The sequence below is a fragment of the Penicillium oxalicum genome, chromosome V, assembly GCF_001723175.1.
Source record: "Penicillium oxalicum strain HP7-1 chromosome V, whole genome shotgun sequence".
In the NCBI taxonomy this organism is placed as follows: Eukaryota; Fungi; Ascomycota; class Eurotiomycetes; order Eurotiales; family Aspergillaceae; genus Penicillium; species Penicillium oxalicum.
Window position 1 is genome coordinate 2989879 of NC_064654.1, and position 16440 is coordinate 3006318.

A 16440-nucleotide genomic window follows, 5' to 3' on the forward strand; every position below is an offset into this window, starting at 1 on the left:
AGGTCCCGTTGAGCAGGTTTTCGCCAGCAAGCACGTCCTGGAGATTGAAGAAGGCAAATCTGTTATTAATTCTGGACTCACGACTATGATACCTCTCTCTACTATACACTGCATGGCAGTGCGAACTTGAACACATTTTTTCATTTCTCCATCTTCGGGTTTCATTATTACTGTGCAAATGAGGATCCTTGACCGAACGATAGTTCTGACAGGTTAGCCATGAAATAATGCTGAAAGAGCTTTCTTAACAGGAACGTTAGTTAGTCTTCCCCGGTTCGGTCACCAAGGTTACTCTCTGGTCCATGTACTAAATCAGGTAGTTGGAAATACAGCGTAGCGGTTCAAATAGTCAAATGAACCAAGTGAATCCACTCCTTGGCGGGCCAACCCTCCCCCACGCCTGGTTCTCAACACATGATCCACTCCGTCTCTGGTGTCATCCGCGTAGCCAGAATGCGGATGTCCGTGCTAATTCCTCCGAAGACGCATACCTCTCTCTTCAACGGCACATAAAAGTACCTAGAAGGTCCAATACATGGCACCAGCCCTTTTATTTTTCACGATGTCTATCTCACCGAGCCCCCAACCTAAAGGCGCCTCCAAAAATAGGAATCAAATAAGAATGTCGCATCCCACACTCCCCTCCCTCCCGCCCCTGTCTCCCTCTCTTAGGTACTCATCCTGGAAAAGAACCCCGATTCAATCAGCCAGGTATTATTCAGCACATCCATCCGTTCCGGACACTAGCCGTCAATACCAATTTCCCTGGAGATACTGAGAAGCGAATTACCGGGATGGATACCTCTCCTGCTTTCTCCAACACCGGGTCTGCCTGAGGTCATCAGTGCTTGGACCCTGACTGGCTGTCCAGACCCACCTGAGGCTCTTTTGCATGCGAAATGGATCGAATGGGGCAGAGAAGGGCAGGGCCGGACCCAACTAGTGTGGCACCCGTCGAGTATTTTTGGGCATCCGTTGAATGGATCCTGGGCTAGTTTCCACTTTCCAGCATTGTCTGTCTTTTTTTCAAATTTGCTGGTCTTGTGATTTTTTTTTTCAAATTACCATTTTCTTCATTTCTTGTTATTTTTGTTTTTCATCTTGGAAAACACCGTCAGCCATGCCTTGATTGGATGAATCGTCCACAAAGAGGTCCTAAGAAGCTACCAGTTGGTCCTATTCCTGTGACGAGACAAGTCGGGCATGAGACGTGTTAAGGTAGTGGTAGATCGAGTCCGGTATTGTTTCCAGGAGGTCCCCTTACAAGTCCGTTTCCAGAGAGATACCAGCGGTGTGATCTTGTTGGTATATTGGCCCCGACCGCTAAGGATAAGGTTGTCATTTGTGGATGTGGATTTCTAGTCTCGCAGCCACGCCGAGGTTCGTGCTGATATGAACTAGTCTGAATAAAAGGGGTTTACTGGTCATACGTCTCCATCCACGTCGCAAGTGAGCAACTCACTCGAGTGCGGCAATGCTCGTTCCGTACATATTATTTGGTAATGGTATACCTTACGCAGTATGCACTGCACGCCCGTCGCCCACTTTGCTGTTGAAGCGCAGGTTGAATCGCCAAGGTACCCAGATCATTCAAGGTGTGGAGGCATACTCCACCACATATGCACTGATGTAGTACACATCGTTCCGGATCTCTTCCCAAACTCCTCTAGCGGCCGTCGGCCATCAAATGCCACCTCCCTAGATTGTATCACCTTCCTAATCCGGACAGAATCAACATGAACGTCAACATCAACATTCAACATCAACATCAGAATAGATTTAGTGATATGCATCTCTCTGACGTAGTCTCAATACAAGGTGAAGCTAAAAACAAACAAACGGAACCGAGTGTGTTTCCATCGCTCTCTTCCTTCGCATCTTGCCCATAAACCCCTGCATGAGAGTTGATGCGAAAGGATGGGACACACTAATGACGAGGGGCAATGATAAAAACTGCGTATGTAGCTACACCAACCTTAATCACATTGATCTAATCGTTTTGCCCGAGAAAAATCGAACTGGGCCGAATTTGAGTGGGGGGGAAGAGAACCCTTCTGTACTGACCCTGACAAAGCCATGAATTTCCAGTAGCGGTAAGCCTTCCAAGCCCACGTCCCAAGCCCAGTGCCCCCGCTTGAGCCGCCGCCGAGCCTCATTCCACGTGTAGCACGGAATCCGTCTCCGCCATGATGGAAAGCTGCTTGGGGCCGGAGGTGGTTCAGCCTTGGCGTTAGGCCGGGGCACGGGGCCACAAGGCACAATCATGCACCGAGGACTCTTGCCCGGCAGTGTCACGGGCCCCCCGGCTATCTCCAATTTTATGGATTCAACCGACTTTGATGGGAAGAGGAAGGTCAAAAGTTGAGCATTTCTAGGACCCTGGCTCCAGCACCGATCGATCCGGTGGATATCGATCCTTTCCAGACGATTGAATTCATGTTGTGATTGGCTTTTTCCGAAATCATAGGGTTGCGTCAAATTTTCCTCGACTTGCATTGTATACTTTCGGGCTTTACAAGTAATTTCTTCGTTCCCTTTTGCCACGCAGGACAGACCCACTTAGGGCTCGGCCGAAGTCCCTCATGTCCCTTAGGGTGATGCCTCTTCTCATTTGACCATCGTCTTACAGCCCAGTGCGGAGTATCCAGTATGGACGCTAGTCATGCTATGGGATTGATCAGAGCAGATTCTCACCCGTCGCCCTTTTTTTTTTTTTTTTGCAATCTCCCGGTTCGCAAGGTGGTATTCGCACTTGATCATCCTTGACTGTTGAATCAGGTAGGTGTAAAAGTTGATGCAATGCTACCTAGGCTCAACATTGTGGTGTCTACATATCAGCAACCAGCACCTGGCACAATGCTATGTATTCACCATGACGAGTCAATGACAGACCAAGAAGGAAGATGGTCGACCTAGGGACGTGCGTTGTGGCAGCGAAGAATCCAGAGGGACTTTAGAGGTACCTAGGAGCGAGCAATGGCCGGGCAAACAACCCAGGACGGAGATCTGCAGCTCTTCAACTCGTGGCTTTTACCGAATGTAGCCTTCATCTTCTCCTCGCTTTATTTTGTCCTAGTGCGGCTCTTCGTCCATAGTCCATGATCAAATACATCAACCACGCCGGAACGTAATAAATCCGTTGCAACGTGAAACCGAACTATACCCGTTCATTCGCCGACGCCAGCTGTCTGCTAATTCACAGCTGACACCTCGGGCATGAATTGACAATACTGTTGGGGATTGGCCTTTAAAGTCGCATCCGTGCTGCGTAATACGCGTGCTGCGAGTCGGAGTCTGGTTGGATCTCGAGGAGTCTAGAGGTAGGTCACTGGACAGTTGTAAGCAAGAATTTACGACAGAGCTTGTGTTAAACCTGAATTTAGTTTAAATCCATCTTTAATCAATCACGGGAGACCACCCCCACGGACCGGGCCCCGTCTCAGAGTATAACGGGTAACACTAAGCGTAATTTCAGTTAAAGGCGGGCAAGACTATGAGCGCCAAAACAGAACGGAGAGGCCGAGATCGGACTTGGGAGATGCGGTCGGCAGGTCAGCCAGTTAACCCTGGACGATTCTTGGTGCCAGACAAGCAGCGCAGCTTTGGAGGAATCCTGAAGCTGATGGCGATCTACTCAGTGATGCGATACTACTCCAGATATCTTGGTCGATCTTCGAAGCCATTCTTTGAGAGGAGATCTCCCTCGTGCGCTAATTCTGACCTGTTTGAGTACACTTCGGGGCGTTTTTTTGTGAGTCGTGGCGATTCGCTTGCTAAACGCGCCATTTGCTTGAATAAGCTGACTTTGGCAATAATCCAACGCGCCGGGACAAATAGGTTCAATGAAGACCCTCGCCGCGCCGAACGCCGTATTCAATTCGATGTAGATGCTCTTGCAAGGGCGGCTTGCTATTCTGTCGGCCGCCGCCTCGATGGCGTGGCTTCGATCACGAAACTCGCCGAGAGCGGCTTCAATCGTGTCTTGCAAATCACATTCAATGATGGATATGTAATTCTTGCAAGGCTGCCTTACAAGACGACCGTCCCAAAAAATTATGCAGTCGCTAGTGAAGCTGCGACGCTCGTGGGGTTCCGGTCCCCTAAGTTCTTGCGTATTCTCCAGATCAGACAAATGCCGTTGGAACCGAATACCTTCTACTTGAAAGACTTGAAGGAACACCCTTGGGCGACCGGTGATTCTCTATAGACACCAAAGCTCGGGTCAAAGTAATGAGACAGATTGCCGACGTGGAGAGACGGTTCATGAGCATCCCCTTCCCTGCAAGCGGAAGCCTTTATCACCGCCGTGATCTAGACAGCTCACACCACGTTATTCCAGTCTTGGATGACATTGTCGTTGGCTCGACTGCACAATATGAATGGTGGTATCAGGAACGGGCATCCCTGGAGGTTGACCGCGGCCCATGTGAGTCGCTATTGAGGAGATCCCTAATTGTTTTTCTTCCTGCAAATATTGATTTTAAGCCAGGGAATACCTTTTCTGTATGCCTTGAAGCCCCCGCTAAGCGTGAGCTAGAATTCTGTGAACAATTTAGCAAACCACGCCTACATGTCGAGAGATATCTGCGAGAGTTACATCAGTTCCGAAATCTCTCGCCTAATTCATACTAATATCTCTTTGAAAGTTACCTGAAACTAGCGCGCTCCCTCGATGTCCCATCCGACCACCGCATGTCTCGCCCGACTCTTCGCCATCCAGACTTTTCCCCTAATAATATCCTAGTGAACACCTCCAATGACGTAGTAGGAATCATCGACTGGCAACACGCAGTTGTTCTGCCTTTCTGTCTGTGCGCCGGAATCCCAGATCATTTTCAAAAATGGGGCGATCCATTATCGGAGACGTTATCCAAGCCAGAAGTCAAATTGCCGGAGAATTTTGATAGACTGAGCCATGAGGAACAAGAAAATATCCAAGAGACGATACGACGACGGATTGTGCACTCTTATTATGCTGCGTTAACTACGTAATCCCTGCCGGACTATTTTGACGCTATTAGGACTGAAGACTGTATGCTTCGGGCGAAGCTTTTCTATCTTGTATAAGCCCCCTGGGAAGGAGACTCGGTCTCGTTGAAGTATTGCATGTTGCAGGTACTCAGGAATTGGCCTATTTTGCTGGATGGAGAAGCACCGGCGAGACCTGGAGAGTGTCCAGTTCGTTTTTCCGAGGAAGATACCAAGCAATGCTTAGAGCTCTATGAGCAAGAACAAGAGAAACTGAAAGAGTTGAGTGAGATGAGGGAATTGATCGGGACTGATGCCCTTGGCTGGGTGGCCGATGAAGATGAGCTTGATCGGTGCCGGGCTGTGGTCCAGAGTATCAAGGATGGGTTGATGGAACATTCAAGCACTGAGATGGAGAAGATGGCGATCCTCGATCATTTTCCTTTTGATGATCATGAAGAGACTTCGTGATACAAGATGTTTAGATAATTCAGCCTTTGACCTTGATCAGATATTCAATTTCCCCTCCTTCGAGCACGAAGAAACTCTTACACTGAAATTGCCCATCTACTAAAGCCAGTTAAAAAAAGTCATCCAACTGGCTACAATTGCACCATGATCGCCCCTCTACACCAACCCAACGCCACAGACAAAGAACCTATACGTAAATGGACACAAAGATTCAAAAACCAAGTAGACGAGTGTTGCAAATATATCTACGTATTCTTGAACTTGGCCTTGGGCTACGTCGTAAACCGATTCAGTGCTTAAAGCTTGCCAGATTTGACTGAAGACCAAAGTAGTCTGCTGAAACGCCGTGACTGGAAGATCTCCCTTAATCCATATATTCTGCCTGGTTGATAATCCACAGAAACTAGCCGGCTATCAACAGTGAGCAGTATACTGCATGGATATTGACAACTGTCTGCCTCCAATTGCATCTCAATATGACTAACTCAATGAATGTGTCGCAGAAAGTGTACGTTTTTTGAAGCAACCCACCTCGTCGCGTAGGTATTCATGTCCACCGAGATCAAAGTCCTGATCAACATTTCACCTGATCACAAGACCCGCATCACTACAACCATAAGCAGTTCGATATCCTGGAAAGTCAGTTTGATAGTTTTTCTACACATGCTCTTTCTGAGCAGTCTGATCAGTCCACTTGGTCTTCTCGCGTATAGTACCGTGCAGAAACTTCATTCGATGGACCACCTCTTTGATCTAGAATGAGTTCTGTTTACTGTTTGCCGACTTGAGAGAGATAGAGGGGAGGAAATGCTATGCTTCTCAGCCATGGTAATGAAAAGGCAGCAGTCTTACTTACAAAGGTGTCGTCCCCTCCTTTCGACACGCATCCTCCAAACTCCGCACAGACTCTCTCCATCGACGCCTTGAAAAAAGGCGCTGATAGCGTTCGCAACTGGCCTCCTCTTTGGCATACTCAAGAGGCATTTTGCATTTGACATGCCGACGGTGAAGATTGATATGTGTCTCTTTTTCCTGAGGAGTCACACAAGACACTTTTTAAATGCACCGAGAATCATCACACCATGATGCTCGGCTTCCATGCCATAAGCGTCCCATGTCGGAAAAAGTGTCTGAAATACATCATGTCTGATTTGCAAGTGAAATAGAAGACTGCTACTCTTAGTCGAGGGAAGAATGGCAATCTGCATCAAGTTTGTCCACATCCAACTCCAAACTTCAAGAAAATACCGATCACCTTGGTGGAGCACATTGGTGTTTCGACGTGATGATGTAAGACTATCTTGCGTAGGTCATGAGTCTGTGTGCATAAATGGATCTCGACTTTTACCCCTGATGGCTTTCAAATAGGGGGCAGGGATATGAAGCCGTGTTAGTAGCTGGCGTATGCGCGAGACTTTCTCTACCTCGTTATTCTGAACAAAGTCGAGAACGAGAAGTAAATGGATGATGTTGTTCGTCACGGTAAGTCTGGTGTTAAGTTTTATCATGAAAAGCGTCAGTTTTATATTGACGAGATATTGTACGTCGTGATTGAAATGACGGCCAAGGTTGAGTTTAATGTTATGATTTTAAGTTCAAAATTAATATCAGGAGAGAGGACCATGAAGCTGGACTCTCGATTAATTGACTAGGATAAATGAGGGGCCTCGGCAGAGTAACTATCTGCAACAGAGACAACCAGACACAGGCCACTAGCTCCTCGAAAAAATCGAGCTCCGGGCACGACGCATTACTTGCAATTTCCGGTGGAACCGTGAACGGCAAATCGACGATTTAACTTAGCGAGTATGCTCAAACAACTCTTACAGTGCCGATTTCTAGTTCGATTCGGTGGAAACTGTGGAAATGCCTCCGAGCTACAAGGTATATACAAGATAGATGGAGGAAGCCATAACTGACCGATGGTAGAAGGTTCCGACGAGGGAGGAAAGCCATGTATGGATCCATCACGAATAATGATCTCATGCAATACTTGCTGCAAAAGATAAACTGTACTCCCCACTATGGTTAGGCCATCAGGCAATGCATGGAAGACAGCAAGAACAGGTCTATGCCCGGTTTGAACTATGGAACACTGCCTACGGCGAGTGTAATCCTCTTCCCAGCCATTGAGAGAAATAGTGTAGAAAAGCTGATCTCTCTTAAGCCCGTGTACTCATCACCAAGAAAAGTTTACGGTTCTCACAGTCTACATTAGGTTCCAACCTTAACATTAAATATACATTCCTGCTGATGGCGCCGATCCAACTAACAGTGTATTCTTCCTAGCAGATTCAGACAGTACTCAAATTGACATGGAGTCATATACAACGGAATTAGAAAGCTCTGGAGCCCCTTTGGAACAGAACATAAGTTTCAAACTTCAAAATATCGAGCGTCTGGACGTTGATTCTGTAATAACGGTATCAATCCAATGGCTCACATGAAAAATGGATGGTCGCGAAGCGCCACAAATCTGACAACAACGGGGAAGAGCAGCTTGGAAGTTAGAACAATCAGATACTCTGCAGGGAAATTGAGCAGCCCCTAGGGAATTTTATCCTGTGCCGAGACGACGGCTTTGCTGCGCCCAAAAGGAAAGATTTGATACTGTTAGCGGAAGCAATTTCGTCCCAGTGCCCGAACGGGCGCCTGGGGTTTGGATCCGAAATGCGCCCATCGTATAACTTGGGGCCGACTGACGATGGCTTCAACAGTGGACTGCTGATCAGTTACGAGCTTCTACTAAGCGTTGAAAATGCTCCTCCGTCCGGTTGACCGGGTTGCTTAAAGAAGCGGGAAGCCCCTCACCAAAAGTCAACCCTGAATTCTAGCCACATCGCACTTTTTGGAAGAAAATCGGCGGGAACAGGATACGGAAGAAATCTTCATTGAAGCCTGATGCGCCACGGTGGACGCCTGAGGGGAGGAACAAATAAATCGGTAACAATTGCCACCGGTGTATCATCATGCTTCTAACAAGGTAACGTGTGGTATCATGGAATGAAGACGGACAAGCGAAGAAGAGACAGAAGGCAATAACCATGCTTCGCTAGTGAAAGAAAAATGGGCAAAAAGGAGGAAAAGAAAAGAAAACATATATCACATCGGAGATGGGACTAAGATGGAGTCACCCAGCTCCGAGGAGAAAATGTGGGATACGGGAGTTCGTGGAGCACATGAGTCTAGGTGTCTGGTCCTAGGAGACTGGTTTCCAGCTCGGAGGAGAAATGATCAGGAGAAAGATGGGGATGATTGAGGGCCATTGTGACGGGTCAGACAACTGGCACGCAAAGTGGACTCTCGCTAGGCAAAGTTGGATCGTCGACGTCGCCCGCGTGAACTCCCAATCGGACGTTGGGCGAGAACTTGTCGTAGAATCGGATCATCTTTATTTTTGTCCACGTGATGGACTCGGACGTGCCTATCGGATTTGTCTCGTTAGCAGTTGGTTCGATGGCGACACATGGCATGGGCAGAGCGGCAGCTCGTATGACTGATGGACTCACCGTTGAAGATTATCCGGACGGGGGTACTTGTGTTGCTGATCCGGACAAAACGGACAGACGTAGCCAGGTGAGTTATGCACCAGCCCGTGTCTCATCATCTCGTTCTTTCGTTTAAAACCTTTCCCACCAAATCCACGGGGACATCCTTCGACGGGACAAAAGTGCGGTCGATCTTGAGAGTGTACATTGGCGTGCGAGCTGAAAGTGGTGAAGGGTTTCCCGTCAGAACCAAGGGGATGACATTTCCAGTGGACAATGGGGACCTTGGAGCGCGATGAAGCGCCCGGTCAAGAGCGTGGGACTTACTTGAGGAGATATTGGGTTTGAAAGGGTGCCGCGGTGCAGCCGGGGTGCGTGCATTTGTAACCCCCGGGGGCCCCGGCCCCGGCCCCGGCCTGCGTTGCGGCCGAAGGTATAGACGCTTGCTCAAGAGCACCAGGCGTATTGGCAATCGGCTCCGTCGGGGTAGGGTAGCCGGTCAATGGGCTCTTGGCCGTCATGGGAGAGGTGTCAAACGGGGTCATGGGGTTGTTTGGCGTGTCAGCAGCCGACGGCGCGGGAAATGGCGGACCTGAGGGTGGGGGAAGACTACGCCACAGAGCAGAGGTGGGCTGCGAGGCGGGAGAAGGGTGATTGGAGGCGTCTTTGATGCTGATCGGGGAGAGATGTGAATAAGGACTAGGTGCATTTGACGAGGATAGAAAATGTCGTGAGAGGGATCGGTCATGGGGTGAGTCGGCCGATATTGCGGAATTGGGACAGGACGAGTAGGGGATTTTCAGTCGAGTGGAAGAGAACTCGCCGGGTGACAGATTCCCGAGCGCCGATTGAATGGAGGGTAGCATATTGCCCCGAGCATTGCACGTGGCGGAGTCTGGAGAGGCGCCTGCAGTGGAGGACGGTGGGGAGAGCGATTGAATCCCTGGCAGTGATACCGGAGGGCCCAGCCCGGGGGATCCTTTTGATCGATAGGACGTGTTGTGCATAGGCGGGAAGTTGGTGATGGACTGCAGACGGGGACGCTGTCGGGGCGATACCATGTCCGGCTTGACGTCCACTTGCGGCAGTATTTGCGGCAGCGCGGTGGGTGAGGAGCTCGCGTGTGGTGGTGGTGGTGGTGGTGGTGATGAGGAGGAGGACGGTGATGAGGACGATGAGGACGATGTCTGCCGGTCCAAGTCCCGGGGAAAGAGTAGTTGCGGGACCTCGTGCATCAAATTGGAGAAATCCGGTGTCCGTTGAACCTTCTGATTCCCCCGATGCCTATGATCAGTCGCTTTGACTCTTTCCCCTGGGCACGTCTGCTCGTCGTGAAACCATTTCCTTTCCAACTGGTCTCCCGCTCCGAGCCCCAATTCCGTCACCGAAAAGCTCGCGGCCTCCCGCTTTGATAATGACCAGCTCGTAGGGACAAATGCTGGGTTAGAAGCTAGAGCTGCAACTTCGGGGTTGTTTGGCCCTAGATGCCTCATCAGCTCCGCGTCGCCGTGGTGGGTTTGGATGAGTGTTTCAGGCTGGTGCAGCTTACGGGAACGGTCGAGCGTTCCCTGAGAATCTTCGACATGGAATTTGCTCCCCGATTGGGGCAGATCCGTCACAAAAGGTGGATCGGGCTCGTACGAGGGGCCATATTTGGGAATCACGTTTTCGAGTGGCGGAGACCGTCCCGCGGCGTCCGGGTCGAAGTTTTCGGACATCATCTCAATCCGACGGAACGCATAGGACACATCCAGTCCCTCGCTGATCAAAATTCCGGGAGGAGATGCGCTGTCGGCGAACTGGGGACGGGTGGACGGCAAGTTCTATGAAACCGATCGACCGTCGTAGCACGCGCGGCGCGCTAGGTTGAGCGGAAGTATGAACCCTTGGGACAACCAGGAACTAACATGGCCAAATGAGATTGTTAGCCAAATCCCCACTCACGGAGCAGATGGGCACTAGTGGCACCCTTCGTTGGGCTTAGGTCCAGGTGCCATTGAACAAATTGACAAGCGTCCCCTCGTCGCATTCACTCGACCAAGCACAAAAAGGCACGAACCCACGGGTTTAATGGGGGGAGGTCCTCTCCTCACGAGGTTCTGCACGGGTTCGGGATCTTCACTTGGGCGGACACGCCAGAAGCCCAACCACAGAGGCTCTCTCCACCGAAAGACCAGCTGGAGATCCGCGAGCTTCTACCGACCGGGAAGGCAAGAGATGGGATAGCCGTGCGGTGAAATTCAACCCAGATCAGGCATGCCTCGATGACCCGGCGACGCCCAAGGATCGCAACAGAATGCCATCGATGGAAGATTGCACGGTGAATGGAGGCGGGGATCACTCCAGAAAAAAGAGGAATTGACGTCGAGGACCCAAGAAGAACCCGAGAGCCCGCAACGAGGACAAAGCGTAAGAGAGAAACTTACCCGAAGGACCGGTTGGCAGGTTGGCAGGTGTGGGCGGGATCCAGAAAGAGGGGGGGGGCGACACGGCGACACGAGGGCGAGCACGGATGATGGATGAGATGGATCACGGATTTCGCGGGGATTGTTGGGGGCGGAAATGAGGCTCAGTGGAACCACCCATTCATCAACGCCATTTGCAAAAAAAAAGAAAAGAAAAAAAAAAGAAGAAAAGTCACTTGGAGGGGGGAAGCAAAGGAAAGTTGGACAAAGGAGGGCCAGTCGGTGGAAAAAGAAGCAACGAGAAGAGCAGAACGGTCGAAGAGCCTCGCTATCTGGATCGCGCTCGCGCATACACCCTCTTTTTCTCTTTTTGCTTCTTGCCGTATCACGTAGTCCCAGCAAACCCACACAGGTCGTTTCTTGTTTTCCTTGTCTCGTTGCGCTTTGCAGGTCGGTCAAAAGGGGACCCGGAAAGAGGGGAAGGGTAAAATCACACGCCCCGTGTGATGAGACAGAAAATGCTGCAGACTGAAAGGTCTAGAGGCGGAACCTGCGTACGGGAGAGATGAAGAGCATCCAGACAGGAGGCCGTCCGCAATGAAGACAAAGAGGAAAGGGGAAAAAAAGGAAGAAAGAAAAGAGTCGAGTTCACGACGAGATTCGACCTTGGTCTATCATTTTACTCCAGGATTCGAGACGTGTTGGAGTAAGGCCTGGGCAATACAGCCTGTACAACTCACGGCAGAGTCATCCTATAATTCGGAGTTTCGGACTTTGGGGAGGAGGAGGAGGGCGATGATGATGATTTCGGGGATGACTATGCTGATTTTTAATCATTATTTGAGCATGACCTTTCTCAGGAGGATTTGATTGAATGGGATTATTGCGCTTTTTTTTTTCTTTTTCATGGCTCGTTCGAGTACATGATTCCTGATTCTTTCTGGGTCATTTCCGATTTATGTGAATTGTTTTCTGGATGGGTGATGGGGCCTGCGTGGCAGAAGGGTGGGGTTGCCTCTGACTGGACGAGGAAAGTTGGAGCAATTCGAGTCAAGAGCCGCCTTTTTTTTGGATTTTGATTTTGGTTTCTTTCCTTTGGAGGGGCACGAGGCCACGAGGACTCGACACTGCACATTGGACCCTCTCCCTCCCCGGAGACCGCCAAGTCGAGACGAGTCCTTCCAGTCGCCAATCTGCTCATGGCCTCGAAGCTTCTCTCTCCCCTCTATCTTCCTCTCTTTGAGTTCTGAGAATACAAGGGTCTCTCAAAAAACGGGTTGAAAACCTCCATGTTCACAAACTTCAACCTGGTCCCGAAGGTTCCTATGTAAGAGGTGGGTGGTGGGGCTGGCGTGGTGGGGCTGGTTCTGGGCACGGGCCGACCGAGCAACAACACTGCAAGTTGCAAGAATGTCACTGAGGCCACACGGAAGGTTGCGCAAATAACACTCATCCGCAACCATCACCCCCATCATCAATTATACCCACGAGGTCTCGACATCAGAAAAATCAACTCGCAGACAATCCTGGGATCAGGCGTAGGCTCCAAACTACAGCACTGGTGATCCAGTACAATGCGCACATGGTTCTGTCGCCCGGGAGGGCCTTTCGACCGCCAGACCTAGGCCATGGAAAAAAAGTAAAAATAAGAAAAATAAAAATAAAAATAAAAGCACCGGGTTTCAATGGTCCCCCGGTCCATTGAGGACTGGCACCGAGGTCCTACAGTCCATCAATGTACACATCCTGTCAATGGACAGATACGGTGCAAGACGCTCGTGAACAAACCACATTCATGGGGTTGCAAAAGACACTAGACGGTCATGCCGTGGTCCAGGCATACTGAGTACACTCTGTGAGGAGAGCAGATTCTCCCTTGAACAATGGATGAGAGAATGAGAGAGCCCCGCCCTCTCCATCTCAACTCTAGCATCCGTCCTGTCAGGGACTCTTCTGATTCCACGGGGACTCGGGGAGTAAAGCCAGCCTAGATTGAGGCTCTGGACGGTGGGCCTGGTTCCGAGGCTCAGTCTTTGGGTCTCAATTTAAAACCAAACGGTATCTGTACCACCTATCCAGTCCCGAACAGGTGCCGAGCGGCGGGAGCCGTACCTCGTTGCCTACGATGGGATGGTTCCCAGAAGACAGCCTGAAGCATCATAAACTATCGTTTCCTTTGCTGATCCCATCACCTGGAACGGACGAGGTCAGCCGCACGACGGCAGACGCCAAGAGCTTCACAAAGGCAAAAAGTGATTGAGGTGTAGGAAGCCCCAAATGGGCTCTTCCCCCCGGGCATCCCAGGCAAGGAAAGCAAAAAAAAAAAAAAAAAAGTGGAAATCCTCTGGCCTTTTGGGGGTGAAATCGATGGAAGCGATGGGGAATTAACCAGAAAGAGGAAAGGAAGCCAGAAGGGTAAAAATAAGAAGGAAAAAAAAGAAAAGAAATTTAAGTTCGAAAGAGGAAAAAAAAAAGGAGCGGCTCTCCGTCCCATTTGCGTCACCGACTCCATCATCTAGGGGCTGGATGATCGGGCCAACAATTGAGCCCCATCCTTCATGCAATGAATCGGTCTGCGTTGTGCAGGGCGCGCACGGCTTCGGCCTTGACCTTGACGACTCCAGGGCGTTTCTCCGCGGCTCCGTGCAATAGGCACGGAGCGCAGGCATCCCACCACGCGGAAGGATGCAGAAAGACGTTCCACGCTCGACAGGAGGCTGTTCAGTTTCTATGGACTGTGAAAAATACTCCCTCCAGGTTGCCTGCTTTTGTTCTGATGAGGCGAAGTGGAGCCAGACATCTACTGCGTGAATGAAATGCTAACCACTCGGCTCTCTGTACATGCTGTATCGGTGGATCGTGGAAACTCAAGGGGAGGCTCTTGACGATGCCTTGATTGCGAGAGTGGTACTACAGGTACACCGCTCTTACCACGTCAAGACCGCTTCCGAGTGGATGGAGATGGATTGCTCCCCTCTCTCGTGTCTCGTCTCTTTGTCTCGATGGAGGTGGATGGCGATCTCAACACCTCGGAGGATTTCACGAGCAAGTTCAAGGGGTGGTTACACCTTCGCTCCGATTTTTGTCGTTGAATCCCTCGGCCGATTGGACACAAGTCCCCCCCAGGACATCACACAATCCCTTTTTGCCTCTTCCGAGACATTTCACTTCAGGGAGGGTATTGTGTTCGACCTTTCCACCGTCTATGATACCCTTTTGGTCGCTCCTTGTTTTTTGGTCTCTCTCTCTCCCTCTTCTGTGACTCGCTTCTCCCTTTCTGGGCCAGTCTGTCCTGCTAGGCTCCTCCATTTTTGATGCTCCGATGTTTGCAGAGGCTTGTCGCATTCGCATAGGAGCCCACCGCCAAGGACCAATCGGCATGAAGATTTCCGTACGTGTTCCATGACCGGGCCCCATCGCTCGGTGTCACCTACCGGGAGTGAGGAGAGCTTGAGTCGGGGAGTGTTTGACCGTTGGGCCTTCACCCCGGGCTGGTGGGAGTGGGACATGGACGATCATCGGACTCGAGGATCTTCGTTTGCAGCAGCACAGTGCTGTAATGACGATCTGATGAGAGCCACAGCGTCAATTTGCACTTTGTCACTTGTCCTGGACTGATACCAACCTACGTGCCGCCTGGTAAAGAGGAGTCAGCAAAAACATCGAAACCGCAACAATGCAAGTAATCTGTAGTCATGGACGGGAGCGAGACATGGTTCCTCTTTGGCCATCTGCTGCCCGTTCGACTTTGGAGGCTCCTTTGCGTGGAGGTCGCGCCTCCCGCCAGTTGTCCCCACTTTTGTCTCGTCGTGGAGGACTATTGTAACGAGTTAATAACAAATTCAACTCATGCATGAACAAAGCTCTGCATTTTCTTGACCATGATTCAGGCCTTGTGGCTTTGCACTGATACTTTGCATGAACCATGACAATGGATCCCGGAACCGATGGTCGCGGGAGAAGAATCAACTCGCTGACTTGTCCATGAACAGACTGCCATTTGATCAGGGTAACATGACCTCATCCTGCCCTTCACCTCTTTCCTTCCTCATCTCCTCCTCTTTCATATCAATTATAGCACGGTAACCTACAGGGCCACCTGCAAAGTCCAGAGAGGGTATGATTTTATCCAACGGGGAATGATACAGTACAACAGTATCCTTCAGATCCTACAATCAGAACGTGTCCATTGGTCATCCGGTACTGTAGACAATACAGTACGTTACAAACTCACAATTCGCCGCATCCCCCCAAACTTCCAGTCGCTTGTTCGGGGACTAGTCCAAACTAGGGATCTTGCACGACTCTTCGACCCCCAGGGGATCTCCTCCAGCCACAGTTTCGGACCGCCTTTTTTTTGGAGGCCAGAACGGACCATTCACAAGTCATGATTCCACTTGATCACCATCGTATACACTGCCTGGAGCTTGGATATTGGAAAATGACCCCAATAATGAGAAACTCAAGCCCAGTTCAGTCCCAATGGTCTGAGCATGTCCATTCAAAGTGATCCCTCAATTATCTGATTTTGGAACTGAACCTGCTGGGAGTCTCGATTCATCTGTCAGGTGGACGAGAACCTAATGTTTGGACTTGGTTTGGCCTTTCCTTATTATGTTTTTCTTTTTTTTTTCTTGATTTTTCTAAATTTTCCTTTTCCCCTTCCCTTTTGATCCTTGCGAGACTCCAGTCTGAACGTTATCAGTTCTCGTTGCACCGATAGTAACCAAGATCGGAGGGTCGATCTTCTCAATCAAGCTTGTTCCACACTCTGTACCCCTGCAACCCCCCCCTACATCTAGTCCTACTGCAGTCCTAGTTCTACATCCCATATCGGTCTTTTTCCGAGGGGATCATCTCGTAGATGCGAGTGGCTCCGTCATGGACACCTCGAGGGGTTCTAGCGGATCTTTTCCAAGTCTTCATCAGATGGTATGGACAACACTGGGCGATGAGTCCTCTCCTCTTCTGGACGGCAAAATCTTGCGGCCGTGTCCAAGAAAGAAAAAAGAAAGGAATCCTGGGTGGGATTTTCATGGACAAGGAGTCGAATGGTCTGTGCATTGCACTCTTCGGGACTAGTTTGATCTGGTCTCACTGACACACGT

The 16440-nt window shown here is 50.2% G+C and overlaps 5 protein-coding genes across 5 annotated transcripts; 3 read left to right on the forward strand and 2 right to left on the reverse strand.

The window, feature by feature from the left end:
• Positions 1-3493: 3493 nt before the first annotated feature.
• On the forward strand, positions 3494-4207 carry POX_e07048 (uncharacterized protein; the record flags this gene model as incomplete). The annotated part of the gene is made up of 1 exon (XM_050115859.1): positions 3494-4207. One exon carries the CDS (start codon positions 3494-3496, stop codon positions 4205-4207), a length of 714 nt encoding a protein of 237 aa, XP_049968319.1.
• A 23-nt stretch (positions 4208-4230) lies between these two features.
• Positions 4231-4992, forward strand: POX_e07049 (uncharacterized protein; the record flags this gene model as incomplete). The annotated part of the gene is made up of 2 exons (XM_050115860.1): positions 4231-4426; positions 4661-4992. 2 exons carry the CDS (start codon positions 4231-4233, stop codon positions 4990-4992), a joined length of 528 nt encoding a protein of 175 aa, XP_049968320.1.
• A 1175-nt stretch (positions 4993-6167) lies between these two features.
• On the reverse strand, positions 6168-6423 carry POX_e07050 (uncharacterized protein; the record flags this gene model as incomplete). The annotated part of the gene is made up of 2 exons (XM_050115861.1): positions 6168-6192; positions 6296-6423. 2 exons carry the CDS (start codon positions 6421-6423, stop codon positions 6168-6170), a joined length of 153 nt encoding a protein of 50 aa, XP_049968321.1.
• A 2827-nt stretch (positions 6424-9250) lies between these two features.
• POX_e07051 (uncharacterized protein) lies at positions 9251-10648 on the reverse strand (the record flags this gene model as incomplete). Its single annotated transcript, XM_050115862.1, has 1 exon — positions 9251-10648. One exon carries the CDS (start codon positions 10646-10648, stop codon positions 9251-9253), a length of 1398 nt encoding a protein of 465 aa, XP_049968322.1.
• A 3525-nt stretch (positions 10649-14173) lies between these two features.
• POX_e07052 (uncharacterized protein) lies at positions 14174-14647 on the forward strand (the record flags this gene model as incomplete). The annotated part of the gene is made up of 1 exon (XM_050115863.1): positions 14174-14647. One exon carries the CDS (start codon positions 14174-14176, stop codon positions 14645-14647), a length of 474 nt encoding a protein of 157 aa, XP_049968323.1.
• Between the last annotated feature and the right edge of the window lie 1793 nt (positions 14648-16440).